This window comes from Myxocyprinus asiaticus, chromosome 9 (genome assembly GCF_019703515.2).
Source record: "Myxocyprinus asiaticus isolate MX2 ecotype Aquarium Trade chromosome 9, UBuf_Myxa_2, whole genome shotgun sequence".
NCBI lineage: Eukaryota > Metazoa > Chordata > Actinopteri > Cypriniformes > Catostomidae > Myxocyprinus > Myxocyprinus asiaticus.
The window spans coordinates 9,862,893-9,879,148 of record NC_059352.1 but is presented as its reverse complement, the minus strand read 5'-3'; the positions used below and the strand labels follow the sequence as shown (position 1 = coordinate 9,879,148).

Here is a 16,256-nt window from a genome sequence, read left to right as displayed (position 1 = left end):
GGGATGTATGGGCTTTACTACATTAACCGATACGACCAAGTTCACTGATAAACATAAACATGCACATGACATGACTGCCGTTTTTGTTGAAGCAACAATTTACCTCATTCGGATTTGCATGGCCTCAACAATGGAAGAGACCTGACTGATTGTGGAGGTTAAGAATTACAAAGTGCTGTACAACCCTCAGAATATATTATAGAAGGATTGATTAGCAAAGGAAAAGATGTGGGATACAGTAGCTTCAGCAGATTTGTGCAGATGGCAAGTTAATGTTTTCATTTACAGTATGCCTTCATGTCGTACAATATAGTCTAAATAACATGTTTTTTTTTTCAGGTGTTTTAACAAAAAACAAAAAAAAGCGCTGTTATTTGAATGTTATTACTTATTAAATAATTGATGGGCTGTCAGGCTGGATGCAAACTCTCGAAGCAGGAACACTCTGACTAAATGCAGATGATTAAGGACCCAATACTGTGTGGGCTGGAGTCTATCTGTAAATTATTTATCATTGTGGTGTAAATGTTGTCCTCCAACTCATGTACAAACGATTTAATGTAGACCAAATTTGTTATAGTAATCAATTACCCCGTCTCAAAAAATTGTGTCATTTAGGTACAGTGTGTGATGTAAAGTCTGACTCTTGCCTGTTTGGAGTTGGTGACACACAGTGTTCCCTGCTCAGTCATGGGAAGAGATTTATACTCCATCCATGCAAGCTCATCCCTGATCTCATCCATATCCAAAACATACCTGCACACATACAGTATAAACCATAAGCATGGCAGAAGCCCTCCATAAGTTATTAAAGCTTAATTTGGACTTATCTATGGTTGTAGAATTTGACTACCCACAGACATTTCAGAATACAAGTATGACCAATTTTCAGACCGATTTAAATAAAGGTAATAGTAGACTGCACCTCTCATCCTGTGTAGTGGATTTCAGAATCTTGTGCTGTGGTGCTGGACTTTGTTTGGCTGAGCTGGCTCCCGAGGGCGGGCCTTTGTACTCTACACAGCCAATTAAAAGAGATTTAAATAAAGTCATGTAGAATAAAAAAAAAAATGTCAGGCATTAAAGTCAACACAAAACAGCATTTGTGACCCATTGTCCTTCTCTAATGTATTATCTGTTAAATATCTGTAAAATATTCAATGAGAGAGAAATGTAAGGTAGCCTCTAATAATTAACATATTTTTGTTCATGCATTCATACACATGATCTAATATATATTAAACACAAAAAAATAACTGCGCATTTTCATGCTTTGCATTTAAACTAGGGTAATAATTGGTGTATAATAAAGTGACCCTTACAAAGTATTTGATTAGAACGTGTGAATAATTGGTATCAAATTTCACTGTGGTTATTAGCATTTCATTTGAAGCTACATTATTTCCCTAGTGTGTCAAATCACAGCATGTATATTTCATTATTTAACTCACCCTCCTCAGGAACCACGGTGAGTGTGACTGAGTTTCCAGCATCTTTGATAAATTGAACAATCTCGTTGTGCGAGAGCTCTATGATGGACTGACCGTTCACAGCACAAATGCGGTCGCCCACATTCAGCAAACCGCAGCGATCCGTCGGACTGCCCTCGATTATACGTCCGATCTTGTGAGGGATCACTGCAATGCACACTTATACAAATAACTTAGCAGCACTGACACGGTTTGGTGTGTTTTATGTTGTGTACTCTTCGCTAAACTCCCCTTTCTATACAATTTTGTTGAAGTATCAGTTGCTAAGGTAGGATTGGGCAGTAACCATTTTGAAGTGGGGCTTAGCAAAGGGTCAATTATCGCCCTGACTGATAATGTGGTTTGTTGGACAGCCACAATATCAAATCTTTGTGTAAATAATGAGTCTATTTGTCAATCAACTTTGGATCGTGCATGAATGAATTTGTGTCACCGACATGTGCTCTTACCTCCAGGTGGCGGTTTGCTTTTCGAGGTCAGAATGACAAAACCGAAGCCCTCGTTATCTTTACGATTAAGCGTGATATCAAACGACTCCTGGTCCTTGATGCTTGGCACCTGTATACGTGGAAGCCGTGGTGAGCCATTCACAAGGGTCAGAGCGCCGCTCCCAACATCCTCTGAGGAATCTATAGTGGAGAAGATTACATGGACTGACCTTTAATGAAAGCTTTTCAGACAGTTAATTACATTCCAGAGTTAGTTTTTATGTCCAAGCCCTATCAGTCTGCAAAGCCTCACCTCTGTAAATGACCTTCCTGCGAACAGAGAGGAGCACTTGTCCATTGCGGGCTGCATTGGTCATTAGATCCAAAACTTGTTTGTGAGATTTCCCTTTAACCGTGATGCCATCAATGCCAATGAGCTCATCTCCGGCCCTCAGACGGCCCTCTTTCTCTGCCGCGCCCTGGGGAATGATGGCACCAATATACACCTAATGGGAAAAGACGGATAGCTAGTTTTAGAGCCAAGACAGAAAGTCGATCCTCTAATAAATGACATAAATACAGTGCATGAGTATAATTATTCAGTAATGTGATTACTGTGAACTCACTGGCTGTTCTGCACCTTCTCCACCCAGCACACGGAAGCCAAACCCTGACTCCTGATCTCTCTTAATGAACACATCCAACTCTTTACAGTGAGGTATTGCAGGAAGAGACCCTACAAGACCACAGTTATATGGAGGCACCGTAAACAAACTCATACAAAGAAACCACATAATAATTTTTAGTATAACAAATAATGTGTAAAACCAATAATAGCAATTGCTCCATTCAATTGCAGAGGGCCATTCTAAGTCCTTACGGATAGTTGACCCAAAAATGAAAAAGCTATCATCAGTTACTCACACTCACTTCATGCAAAACCCATATGATTTATTTATTTATTTATCCATGGAGCATGAGAGCTGACATTTAGTAGCTGCTCTTTTCCATACCACAACAGTGGTTGGTGATTCAGGCCGTGAAGCTTAAAAAAGGATAACAATATATCATAGAAGTAGTCCATACGACTCATGCGCTATATCCCAAGTCTTCTGAGGCCATACGATACCTTTGTGTCAGGAACAGACTGAATTTTAAGTCGTTATACATTTTTTTTAAAAAATTTTCAACGTTAAGCCGTTTGCAGATTGATTTCTCTGAAATATGTTTGTTTAAGCGTCCTGACTAGCCCGACACAGCAACATTGGCTCAACCAACGTTGTGAGTTTGGGGCAGTACTAATGTTTGTCAATTATAATTTTGCAATTCTACAAGTTGAATCTAGAGGCACAGAAACTACACACTTTATCTTTAAATTTCAGTGAATATAATACATGAATCACACAGACTACTTTCATGGTATTTTTTGTTTCTTTTTGGAGCCTGACAGTATAAATCACCATCCACTTACATTGTATGGAAAAGAACAGCTTGAATATTCTGCTTAATACCTCCTTTTGTGCTTCACAGATGGAAGAAACAAATTCATCCAGGTTTTAAAAAAACATGAGGTACTGTATTTGTGAGTAAATAATAGCATTCAACTAATTATGTCCAACTGGACTTCAACTAAAACAGACTCCACAACATGGTGGTGTGACTCAGTTTCCTCCTTGCAGCATTACTTCAGCACATACTTACCTATGCTCTCTGGCAAGGCTTTGGGTTTGCTGTAGTGGAGTGAAGCATTTTGTTTTGGCGAGGTGCATGGCAGTGTTTTTGAATGATATGTCAAAGCTGGGGGTACCATGATGTCATGGCAACGGTCCAGAGTCTCCGTGCTGGCACTCATTCCATGTCTCTGTTGGGGTAAAAGGGGAGAGTAGATGCTTTTAAGATCATTTCACAAAACTACCAGCAGAGTGCACACAGATATGGACTCTTACAAACAGCATATATTGTACACTGCACTGGCTGTACAGTATCTCCACAGGGAATGCCAACCAATGCATATAGGTTCAATATTTTAAGTGTATTTTGCCTTTCTATAAAAATTAACAGCAGATACAGAAACATAATTATTAACATGAAGCTTGTGCCTTTATGGTTTGTTTAGCTGGGAAAGGAAGATTCCCATAATCCATATGCAAATAAAATCGATCTAACAGCCTCTGTGACAGAAGGGACTCGTCATAAACAAGCATTGTGATTAAGATCTTATCTTTCAGGATACCCATAGGAAAAATAAGCCCAACACATGAATTTGAAACAAAAATTACATTACTGATTATGTAAATGTTAGAGACTGTACATATGTGCGCTTTGTGAATACATATATACACACACATGTACAATCCTTGGTATTTGGGACCCTGAGAGGGGCCATATTGTAATTACTGAAAAAGAAGGTTTATATATATATATATATATATATAGAAGACTGTATTTTGCCATTGCACCGCCTCAGGTAATCAGCTTGTTTTTGGTCATATCACTGCTCTTTTGAAGCTTCAAGTTTTTGTCTAGATTTTGTACATTTTCTGAAGAAAATCAGTGGTGCTTGCCAATGCAAAACTCACAGCCACAATACTATGGTGTTTTGGGTGGTTGCCAGGGTGTTGCTATGTGGTTGCTAGGTGGTTTCTTACTGGCCCAAGTCAAAAGAGCCCATCCCAAGAGTCTCTAAGATATTCTTGTCCTTAGATACAGCTCAAGTCCCTCCTTCAATGAAAATCTGTGGAATTTTTTCGTGATACTTTCCTTAGCAGCCACCAATAATGAGTGATTATGTAAATGTTGGTTGCATATGTGAAATTAACATATATGCCCATATCATAGGTCATCCTGAGAAGGGCCATACCATAATTTAGAGGTTGACAGATAGTAGATTATGCTGATACCAACAATAAAGGTGGTGGAAAAGACAGATAACCGATTAATCGGATGATAGTTTTTTTTTTTTAATTGATTTATAGAATGTTAAAAAGTTTTCTTAGTCTTTCCTTACTATGACAGGCACAGGGATAGAGGCTACAAGAGTCCAAAATGAATAAAATCCTAAATGCAGCTTACTGTGCAATCAAAATTCCAATAATGATCAGAAGAAATTTTAAATATGGTGCATAACGTGAGACATAAAATATAAACAAGCCCGAAATACACCCAGGACTCTTATTTTGAAATGACAGACTTGGCTCCGTTACACTTCTCTATATGTAAGTATTTACCAAATGAAGCTTGTTATAGCCTATATATTTACCAAATTAAGGGTTTTAGGAATATATATTTCACCAAATGAGGTTTAATGAGGAATAAGGTTAATTATTATTCACAAAATATGAAGTTTAAGGCACCTTGTATATGCTGATGGGGCATTTTCTTTGAATGCTCTCGCTTCAATTTACAACACTTAGTTAACTAATCAAAATAACAAAATATGCACTGAATGAGTAGGGGTGTGCAGCGATGCCATTATCTGTATCTGTTCATATACAAAATTATCTGTATCTGTCTCTGTATTCGGATAGAACTGGGTGAGGGCGGGGCTTAAACCGGAAGTGCATCAAAACTAAATGAAATGACCATTTTTAAGTGTTACTCTTACATTTATAGTTTCTATTAATAAAATAGGCCTTTCATATGCCTTTTCATAATAACAGCCTAATAATAATTATTATTATTATTATTATTATACAATAATTATTCACAAAAATATTAATTCATTCTTTTTTTTCTTACCAGATGAAGCTGAATTTGTGGGCTACATTAACTGTTGTGGTTTCTCCTGTTATTTCAGATATTAATATCTGCCTGAAACTGAATTTTCATTCGTCTGTTCATGTATAACATTATTCTGGAGACAGGAGGTGTCAAGCAAAATGTGAAATGTCAAGCACACATTTTGCAGTGAATAATAAATACAAATTCAAACATTAAAAGAAATTAGAATAAAATCAATATAGCCTACAAACAGGTGAAAGCCCCGTAAGTCTATCAGGATTTTGTATGATAGGACACCATTATTTAGTTGAATAATAATAATAATAATAATAATAATGTTAAATTTATATAGTGCCTTACCAGATTTCAAGAACACTTAACATTTTCAAATTTAGCACAGTTTAAAGAAGAAGAAAAAAGATTGGGCATGTTTCATGTTTCTTCGTTTTACATGGAGGAATATTCCTAATAGATGAGCATTTAAACCTTTATGGAGCATTTCAACGTTTTCTTCACAATAAAGTCTTAACCAGTTAATAACCTTAATTGTTGATGTGGATATAAATGTGGTCAATTTTAGGAGACGGAAAGATGAGCTCCGACATTAAATCACTTCAGGTCAGGAATTTAACATCACACTCAGGTTTAGGCTATAAATAAGTACATAAGAATCATGTGTGAATTGTGTGATACATTAACATAGACATTTCAAGAAATGGAAAGTGTATATGATGTCGTATCTTAATTAATGTTACACTTGACAAGCTCCAGACATGCACAATTAACAGAGACCGCAAACAGAGTTAAGACTGCGCCCATCTGATCTGAAATCACAACATGCGCATTTTCATTCATAAGGTTTACACTTTAGAAATACTGGCTGCACGGATTCATAAATTTGTTGTAATTCTGGCTATATTTATTTAAAATGTTGCTTTATCCTTGTGCTTTTTGGATAATGAGTTTTGATTTTTTATATTATTCGGACGAATCCCTTATTCGTTTTGAAGTCATTATTCGTGCCTTTCTGAATAAGGTATTCGGCTTCAACACATCCCTAGAAGTGAGGATAAAAATATGGATGAACATTGTGAATGATGAAAGATTTAGATAAAGCAAATCCTTACGAGGTTGCTGCTATACTGAAAAAAAAACAAAAAACTACCGACACATATCAAGTCAAACCGATATATTGTCTACTTCTACCATATTTACTGTAAACCATAAGGTATATGATTAATAGTTTTGTCATTGTTGTACTGCCTGAGATTCTCAGTTTGTTTTTGATCATGTGACTGATCTAATTATGATTCAGAATATATTTCATCAGCAGAAAATGAAAAAAATCAGCTATTTCCCCACGTCTATGAGGCCATTATCATCTCTAAAATCTATTATCATACTCACAGGTCTTAAACTCTTCACAGGCGATGTCTGACCTAGAAACACAAGGAAAGGAAATGAGAGAAATAAGGAGCGATGAAGAAATATATATAAAGGCACTCATCATTGTCAGGATGAAAAAATAGAACTCGTTACTGAGATAGAAAGTTTCATGTCCTATTACAAAGACAGCATTGCATGTTTACTGCCTCTCGAAGATATAAAAGGCATGAGAATACATTGTTTCAATGCTACATAATTCATTTCAATCCATCAAGCTAAAAAGCAACTCAGAGAGGCTGCGTCATTCAAGTGCTTTAAAGTGGGGCGTTTCTGAGCCAATTCAGAGCATTAATCAGGAGACATGCATCATCCAGCAGCCATTAAAGATGGGTAGAATAAATGTACATAAGTAGAAGATGGTGATGGATACTACCGATGAATCCTCCAGAGAGATAAAATCTAAATTAAGAGGTGGAGAAAAGAATAGAACTGATTTCTCACCTACTGAAAAATAGGGGAGATAACCAAGAAAAAAAGACAAAGGGAAAATGGAGACTTTTAGCTTTTCCCTTCAAGCAAAGCACCAGAATTCTTTTCTAGGTCATAGGCATAGTTCACCAAAAAATGAAAGCTCTGTCATCATTTACTCACCCTCATGAAGTCTGCTTACTAAATTTTTTTCACACTGAACGCATTTTGGGGTCTGCCTGCACTGCTTTTCAATTGCTTTCCTATGTAAACATGTGCTATACAGATGTCTTTGACCATTGCGCCATGTCTCGCTGTTTTTCAGAATCTCGCATTCATTGTGAACGGACCCTAATGCATCTGTGGGATGTTCCCCTATACCCTCCAGTTTTCTTACCTCCTCTCAGCACCAACAGAGTGACTTCACTTCCCACGGGCAGGTCCTTCAAAATATCCACCACCTGCGCATGGCTCAGCGTCTGCACGTTCTGTCTGTTAATCTCCTTTATAACATCTCCTTTGAGCAGACCACGGCACCACTGCTCATCCAGTATCATTTTCACCTTCTGGCCCAGCGGACAGTCTGCGATGGCGAATCCAAACCCACCAGGTCCCTTCATGATCGCAACAGTAACCAGCTCTGGATGTAGCATCCCAGTTTCGGGCCTATCGTTGGCACCGCCGGTGTTGGGAGGAAGTGCGGCGACCACAGGCCGCCCACTGGAGTCTGTGGTTACGTAGTGAAGCTCTTGGGAGGAGCCGTGGAGAGCATCACCTTTGACCAGCAATGGTTGGCCATTGATGAGTGGTACGGCAGTTACGATCTCTCCTGTTGGGGGAGGGGGAGGAGGGGGGAGGTCTTCACTATCCGTGTCCACATCAGGGGGGAGCGAGTATCCACGGCAGAGGACCATGTCAACGTACTGGTTAATGGGGATGCACTGGAACATGTGTACGACGTCAGCGTGGGTCTTGCCTAAGACAAGTGTGCCGTTGATCTCCACAATAACGTCACCTTGAATGAGAAGGATGGGAAGAGTATGAGAAGACAGGCGAACTGCTTTGCAATCCATTTGTGTTTCGAAGGACACTAGATTAAGTATTGACAAATTCCTCTGGCCTTTATCTAATTTTTTCACTCCTTAATCACCACAATTCTTTCTCATCCTAGATAATACAACAATTGTCTCGTACTGGTACAGTGGTCATGACATGAGGAATCAAATTTTCCTTTATCTTTTGACATAAAAGGTCACTGTACTATAAAAACATCCTGTACGAACTACATACTGTCAGAACTCAGTTTAATATGCAGAGACAACTGTAAGCAAGTCATTTGTAGGTTGACTTCTACAAAGACAGTGGCGATTTTAAAACATTGCTGTTTGTCCAACATTTTGGGACTACCTTTATAGGTGAACTGTGAAATTTCTGTACCACTAGCATCACCAAACAGAACTGCAGAAATTATGACTGTTAACTTCACCATTAAATACATTTAGGAGTAAATGTATTATCTTATAATGTTGATCCTCTTACTAGCTGTCTAGACTGACAAGTTATTTATGTGACATTGCTTTTCAATCACCTGTAAAGAAGAGAGTGTTCACTCACATTTTTTTGATCAAACTGGGCCTTTCACTCACCAGAAGCCATCTTGTTGTCCTGGGCAGCTGGTCCATCTCCAAGAACATTCTTCACCTGCAGAAACTCATCAGGTCGATCTCCTCCAATGATGGTGAATCCAAAACCCTGCTGGCTCTTCCTGAGAGCTGTGTGGTACAGCTCGCCCTTCAGCTGGGCTGGGTCCCTTGTGAACCCGGGCGTACCACCAGCTCCACCTAAAGAGAGACAAAGGTATAAGAACACACAGAATATCTGTGATGACTTGCATATACAATTTCAGCAAATACAGTGTGAAAATGACTAGACAGAGATAGGTTGTGTACTATATTAGAGATTGATTGTGATCTATCTATCTATCTATCTGTCTCTATCTATACACTTTTTCATGTTTGCAATATATTAGTTGCGTAAAATCCAAGTCTTTATTCAGTATATTTGTCATGTTTTATGTCTAATGATCCATGAAACTACCTTTACTGATTTACCTGAGAAGCAAAATAGCCATAAGGTATTTAGATAATTGTTTATTACCTTGCTCCTTCAGCAGATTATCACTTTTTTTTTCTAACAGCCATTTTCAGTATAAGAGTAGTTTTTTCAGCACCACCTACACAAAAAAGTGCCTGCTTATAAACACAAATGTTCAACCTATCTGACAGATGCAAATATATTGATATAACAACACATAATGGGCCTTATTTTAAGAGCACTAAGCGCAGCGCTATGTGTTAAGTCATATACTCAAAGTCAATGGGCATGGCCATGAAGTTTTTATATTTTCATGCAAGCATGTGATAAGTCTAGGCGCAAGTGGGTTTGGTGAAATTGCGCATACAAAGCGATAATGGGCTGGGTCAAGTGCAATTTAATTCTGAGGATTTTCCTCTGGTTATCTCACCCTGGGGTCCTATTTTACAGTCCATTCCCTGTCAAGTGTAATGGTAGGCAGCTGGTAGGTAGCTGTGCAGCATGTAAACCTCACTCCTCTGGCCTCAAGAGGCACACTAGCAACTGACACTAGAGGCTGTAGTCTTTAGCCTCCTTGTTAACGTAACCGCCTCCCATGCCAGAGACCCCGGTTCAAATCCCACTCGGCGCGAGTCGAGTAGGACCGGTTACAGTAGTGCCATGACCCGGACGGGAGTGAGGTTTTGGGGGGGTGAGTGTAACGATAGCCAGCTGGTAGGTAGCTATACAGCGTGTAAACCTCACTCCTCTGGTCTCAAGAGGCACACTAGCGACTGACGCTAGAGGCTGTAACCTTTAGCCTCCTCATTAGCATGCCCGCCTACCATGCTGGAGACCCCGGGTTTGAATCCCGCTTGGATCCCTTAAGTCAAGTAGGACTGGTTACACAAGCACCAGTGATATAAACAAAGACAGCACATTCATAAGAAGTTTGTAGTTTAAATAGGCTGTATGCATTGAATTAGAAGAATATAAATATGTACTTATGTTATTTTGTGCATTAACACATTCACTATGTTGAATGTCAGGCATATTTCTATGACAATTTCATGCTCCTTTAAAATGCATAAAAAATTGGGTTCTTGTCAGGATTTGCAGGTAGGCTCCATTAATCACAGATAATGTAAGTTGTATTATTCATATCGATCAAGTGACACACAAATCATGGCTAGTATTAACAGTGATTTGGCCTTTAGGTTAGGCAGTGGATTTTTGCATGCACTTCACTTCTACCGGTCGATTTGGCTTTAAAAATGTAAATCCCTTATTGAAACACAAAAAACTTAAACCAAAAATATTTCTAAATTTAGATTACACAATGAAAATATAATCAAAATAACGAAGATGTCAAAAATTCCTATATAACCACCCTTTTGCAGTGACTTTAAAATCACTCAAATTAGATCATAAATACAATTGTAAATATAAACATAATAATAATAATAATAATTGAAAAATAAACCATGATCTCTAGAAAGTTTAACATAAATTTCTAAATTTTTGTTTCATAAAATGGCTACAGCAGTGATTGTAAGGGATATAATTTGACCTTCCATTATATTTTCAGAGTTTGTAACTTTATTACAACCTGCTGGTGGAATCTCCAAACTACAAAGGCAGGAACTGAGTTTAGACTTTGCACTGAAAAAAACGTGGTTTCTGAAACTTCTTAACGCAATGATCTATTTCTCAGGAAGTTAGCAAATTGCGCCTTGCACTTCATTAACATGCAATACAAACCACAGTTTGCGCGTGTATGCCCACAGATAGCGCAAACACTCCCACGCACGACCACTTGCCTTTTGTGCTGGCATAAAATTGCGCTTAGAATTAGTGCTCTCAAGAAAATTAGATAAGATGTTGCGCACGGTCATGGGGTGTTGCGATGCGCCTAGCGCAGTCATGAAAATAGAGCCAATATCCCTGTTTATGAAGAGATTCCATAGAAGTTCAGAGTTGTCTTTTGTACGTTTAACTAAAAAGTAATTAAAACAGCAAGTCATTACAAACATCTGGAGTAGTAAACAAAACCTTTAATTACTCTCTCTCTCTCTCTCTCTCTCTCTCTCTCTCTCTCAACGCAAACAAGAACATTCATTGTTAGCAACAAATATAATGCCGTCTTGTGGGATCCCAAGAGGACAGAGTGATGACAACACTTACATCCTAAATATTCGACAACATTCATAAAACCAAACAAAACATTAAATCATTTCAACACTAGGGAGTGGAGCAAACTTTCCACTGTTTTAATTAAAGGTTTTAGGGGAAGCTGGCTGTTTTTCACGTTCTTGACTGTTCTGACCCAAATTTATTTTCTTCCTGTTAGAAAAGATGAAAATTGTCTAAAATGTCTCTTTGTACAGAGCATTTTTTGAACAAAAACAACCATGGTATACACCCATCAGCAGGAGATGAGGTTATCAAAATGTTTAGTCCATTTTCCCAGAAGAGATTTGGCAGCAAATTTTAAATCTGTATTATCTGTTAAAAGTTTATTTAGTACATTTTTAGGGGGTGCAGTGGCAAAAAAAAAAAATCAATTTTGATTCTTAGGTTCAATGCTTACATCTTACTTATATTCCTAATATTAGACAATACAAAAACCACACAAAACAGGATCAAACTCGTTCAACACTAGGGTGTAGAGCTAAATTTCCACTGTTGTCAGTAAAACTTTTAGGGGAAGCTAGTTGTGTTTTATGCCCATGACTGTTCTGACTCAAATTTCTGGACCTTATTTAAGGAAAGATTGAAACAGTCTGCAATGTAATATGGGACAGTCAATATCTAAGAGAGGGTGTATCACAAATCAATGGAGAAGTCTAGAAGACATTAAGGATCACAGTTTTAATGAGCTATTATATCTCTGAAAAATAAATGAAGAATCGCACTGAGCTAAAAGAAGCTTGAGTATTAAGTGCGAGTCTTTGAGTGATTGTGTATGTGAAAGCGAATTGTGTGTGTCTGAGCCAGTGTGTGTGTCGTGAGGGAGAGAAAATGTGCTTTTGTAAACAGTCTCAATTGCATCTGCTTTAATGACAGCTGTGAATCTCTATTACAGAGAGGAAGGCCTGTCAAAACATTGCGTTTTTGCCATTTATATTGACAGGAGGGTAGAGAAAGGACAGGAAATGATGGGGAGATTTGATCTGCAAATGACGTGAGCCAGACACAAACTCAAACTCGGGTCTCCAGTGTTCAATCAAAGAATTTATTAAGAAATTTTGAACAAAATTTGTGGAACTTACTTGAACATGTTTACATGTTTATCCTCCTCTTTTTCTTCTCTTTTATGGCGGTTGGCAAAACAAGCTTAACTTGTCCTTACCACCTCCAACTTAATGGTCGATATGTTGGGAAAAAGAGCTTTGGGGCATTCAGCTCTGGCCTGTTTAAATTCAATGGTTATAGCGCCCCTTAAGGGGTTAGAGCTGCTAATGACTTATTCACGTGGTGATCGTGGTGATAGAAAGCCTATTCTGAATGGATACCCACTGTATGTCGATAATGATACACCTGCAGATGCTCTGATTTCATATATGCACTAAAAATGAGCTTGGAACCAGTTGGTTAAAAGTTGTAAATACAAAAATGGCTAGAAAAGTTAGTTCTGCAAAGAGATGTAGATTTTCTTTACCAATGCCACTTGGTTTGATATTTTGTTATCTAATGCAATGACTTCAAATAAATTTTGAAGTGTGAATTCATCACATGGTTGTACAAGCTAGTTGGGTGCTGCCGTCTCACCACTGCCATGGTAACTGTCCGTTTCAGTAAAGCAAATAAAATGTACTTTTTCCCTTTGACCTTCCTTCAACCCCTAATGACTGAATAGAGGTTCTGTTTCACTGGGCTCCATCCAATCATAGTGCTCAGATTGATGTGTCATCCTCTCTCCTGCTGTTTCTATCATCTCTGCCTTCTTCTCTCTCTTGATAACTTTAGTTAATTTCAGTAAATATGGATTTATTGGCCTGAATGGACAGTGGCAGTGTTTCTTGTGCTTCTATAATTACAGTGCAACTACAAAATAAATCATTACCTGAGTGTGCATCTGAAATGAATGTGATGAAATAAAAAGACTGGCTATCGCTTAATACAAAGAATAAATAGTCAACATGTCTTGCTATTGTTATTTTCCCTGGCTGCATGCAAAAATTGCTAAAACATACACTGTGAACAGTGTATTCTGGTTCACAGACAAATATGACTCTAATGAACCATTTTTTTTAATTTCAAACTATTGCTGAATCAGTAAGGGTGTGCCCAAGTTGAGGCTTGAACCCAGGTCTCTAGCATGAAAGGATTGCAGTCTTATCCTCTGAGCTACTGGAGACACTTCTGGTCTTGCACCCAAATGCAGACACAAGGCTGGAAACAGTGTGTAGTTCAAAGGGCTGTCTTTACTGAACACAAAAGTTAATCCAACAGGAGATACAAAGGCACAAATCAGTTTTAGGGGAAAAGGCAATTCCAAAACTTCAACAAAGGTATATAATCCACATGGAGGGTCACTAAAATAAGGGAAAAATTCCAGAAGTCAAAAAAATCTCAAAGTATAAGAACATACAGGCATATAGCACAGGGAAAGAACTGAGGCTGACTTACTTCAAGAGAAGACTGAGCAAATAACGACTGAAAAGTAGTGGCTCGATTGTCTCCGTTAACGAATAACCAAAGTCAAGCCCCTGTCCTATTCTTGAGGTAGCCGTGAATAACGCGTGCTACCATAGAGACAGTTAAGTAAAAAACTTCAAAATATCAAGGATTTTGACTTCCAAAAGAAACTGACATGGCACTTTTTAATAGTAATATTATAATAATTTTATATAGTAATTAACACTGATGGGCAGTAGCTTCGCTACAAAAAGCGAGGTGGTAGATTCGCTAATTTTTAAATCAAGTAGCTTTTCAGAAGCAAAACTATATTTTTCATTTGGTAGTGCATAGCTTTGACAAAAGCTACACTGCTACATCATACATCACACATGAGTGTTTACTATTTGACAAAAGCTACACCACTTTTTTGAGTCAGAACTAAAGATGTCCGCCTCACAAATGAATCGCTCATCTGAGTCGGTTCTTTACAATTAATTGGTCACACGTTATAGTGCTGTTCGGATTTTAGTCCAAAAACCTGGAAGAGAATTTGCCATGGGTTCCCTCTGGATTTTCCTATGGGTTTTTATAATGGAGTTTTTGAATTTATGAGGAAAAATAAGATCTGTGGTAAGCATTACTTGACGATACGTGGACGTCACAGTCATACCTCAAACGGAAATTTTGAAGCAGTATTGAATTACATACTTTTTTTAAAAAAACACACGGTGGCTTCAAAATTTATGTTTGAGGTATGACTGCGAGTAATTTATGTTGTCAAACAAAACGTCCACATATCGTCATGTAATGTTTACCACAGACCTTATTTTACAAATAAGTAAAAAAAAATAAAACATTATAAAAACCAATAGGAAAATCCAGAGGGATCCCATGGCGAATTAGACTTCCGGGTTCACCTACAAATTGACGTCATGGCTGAACAGCTCTATAGCAAAGCGGTCTGAATCAGTTCGCGATTCAATCTAAATGACTCAGAAAGCTCACGCACGTGCTGCTGAATCATTTGGTGCGTGCTCTCACAAAATATGGAAAATAAAGATAATGCTAGTTACAGTGGATCTACAATTGATGGAAACCAAACCTGCAAATGCATTCTATCGTTCGTCAATGATGAAAAAGGTCTTTATTAAGTTCAACATATGTACAGATTGAATGGCACTGCAGGTAAAGATTTTACCACCAATAGAGTATCAAAAGACACAGTAGCCTACACAAAAATATATATTAAAAAAAGTACCATGGCATTACCATATTTTTTAGACATGTACCATTACCTGGGAGCACCATGTTTATACAGTGGTATATGAATAAGGTAAAGTGAAGTACTAAAGTAGTACCATGGTATTCTTTGAATTACCTTAACGCACCATGCACAATCAAGTGTATATGAATGTGATAATCATATCAAATTACCATGGTAGTACCATGGTATTCTTTGAAGTACTTTAACGCACCATGTAAATACAGAATAGTACATAAATATGGTAATTGTATCTCAAAGTACCATGGTATTACCATCAGATATCACATTGTTATTGCCCAGATGTGCTCACACACTCTAACAGCTCACACACACACAGGTGCTCACACACCTCTGATCAGAAGCTTCCAGTACATACAGAAATACAACAGCAAGACACAGAATTACAAGATAAGAGGAATAGTATATTATACAGTAATGTGCAAAGGAAATTATTTTCAAATGGGTATGTGTTTGTAGAGGTTGTAAATTTAAACATTTTGATTTTTCATTTTGTACACATGGGTTTGTATAGGTAGCATGCATATTATATTGCACCATACTGCATACTTGCATACTGTATTGCACTATACTGTACTATGCTGTACCATGGCTTTGATAAACATTATGTGAATAAGTCTTTTAGATGCTTATCTATGACAGTATGCTCTATGCACCTGGTTGAAAAAAAATATATGAAGTAGCTTAAATATAGCACGTTACTTTTGTTGTGTAACTTGTAGTGTAACTTGCTACTTTCTCTGAAGTGTAGCTTTTAGCCTAGCTTAACAAATTTTTCTGTTTGAG

The 16,256-nt window shown here is 37.7% G+C and overlaps 1 protein-coding gene across 3 annotated transcripts in view; it reads right to left on the bottom strand.

Moving 5' to 3' along the window:
* LOC127445926 (membrane-associated guanylate kinase, WW and PDZ domain-containing protein 3-like) overlaps window positions 1-16,256 on the bottom strand; it is a 191,530-nt gene that overhangs the window by 8,492 nt on the left and 166,782 nt on the right. For 2 of the 3 annotated variants that reach the window (XM_051706429.1, XM_051706431.1), the window contains exons 9-18: window positions 9,139-9,333; window positions 7,890-8,507; window positions 7,046-7,077; window positions 3,620-3,779; window positions 2,545-2,654; window positions 2,232-2,424; window positions 1,940-2,119; window positions 1,452-1,649; window positions 926-1,016; window positions 651-756 (exon numbers count right to left, since the gene is read on the bottom strand). In XM_051706429.1, the coding sequence (XP_051562389.1) occupies window positions 651-756; window positions 926-1,016; window positions 1,452-1,649; window positions 1,940-2,119; window positions 2,232-2,424; window positions 2,545-2,654; window positions 3,620-3,779; window positions 7,046-7,077; window positions 7,890-8,507; window positions 9,139-9,333 (1,883 nt within the window). The remainder of the gene's footprint in view (window positions 1-650; window positions 757-925; window positions 1,017-1,451; window positions 1,650-1,939; window positions 2,120-2,231; window positions 2,425-2,544; window positions 2,655-3,619; window positions 3,780-7,045; window positions 7,078-7,889; window positions 8,508-9,138; window positions 9,334-16,256) is intronic. The other variant, XM_051706430.1, reaches the window with a different exon arrangement.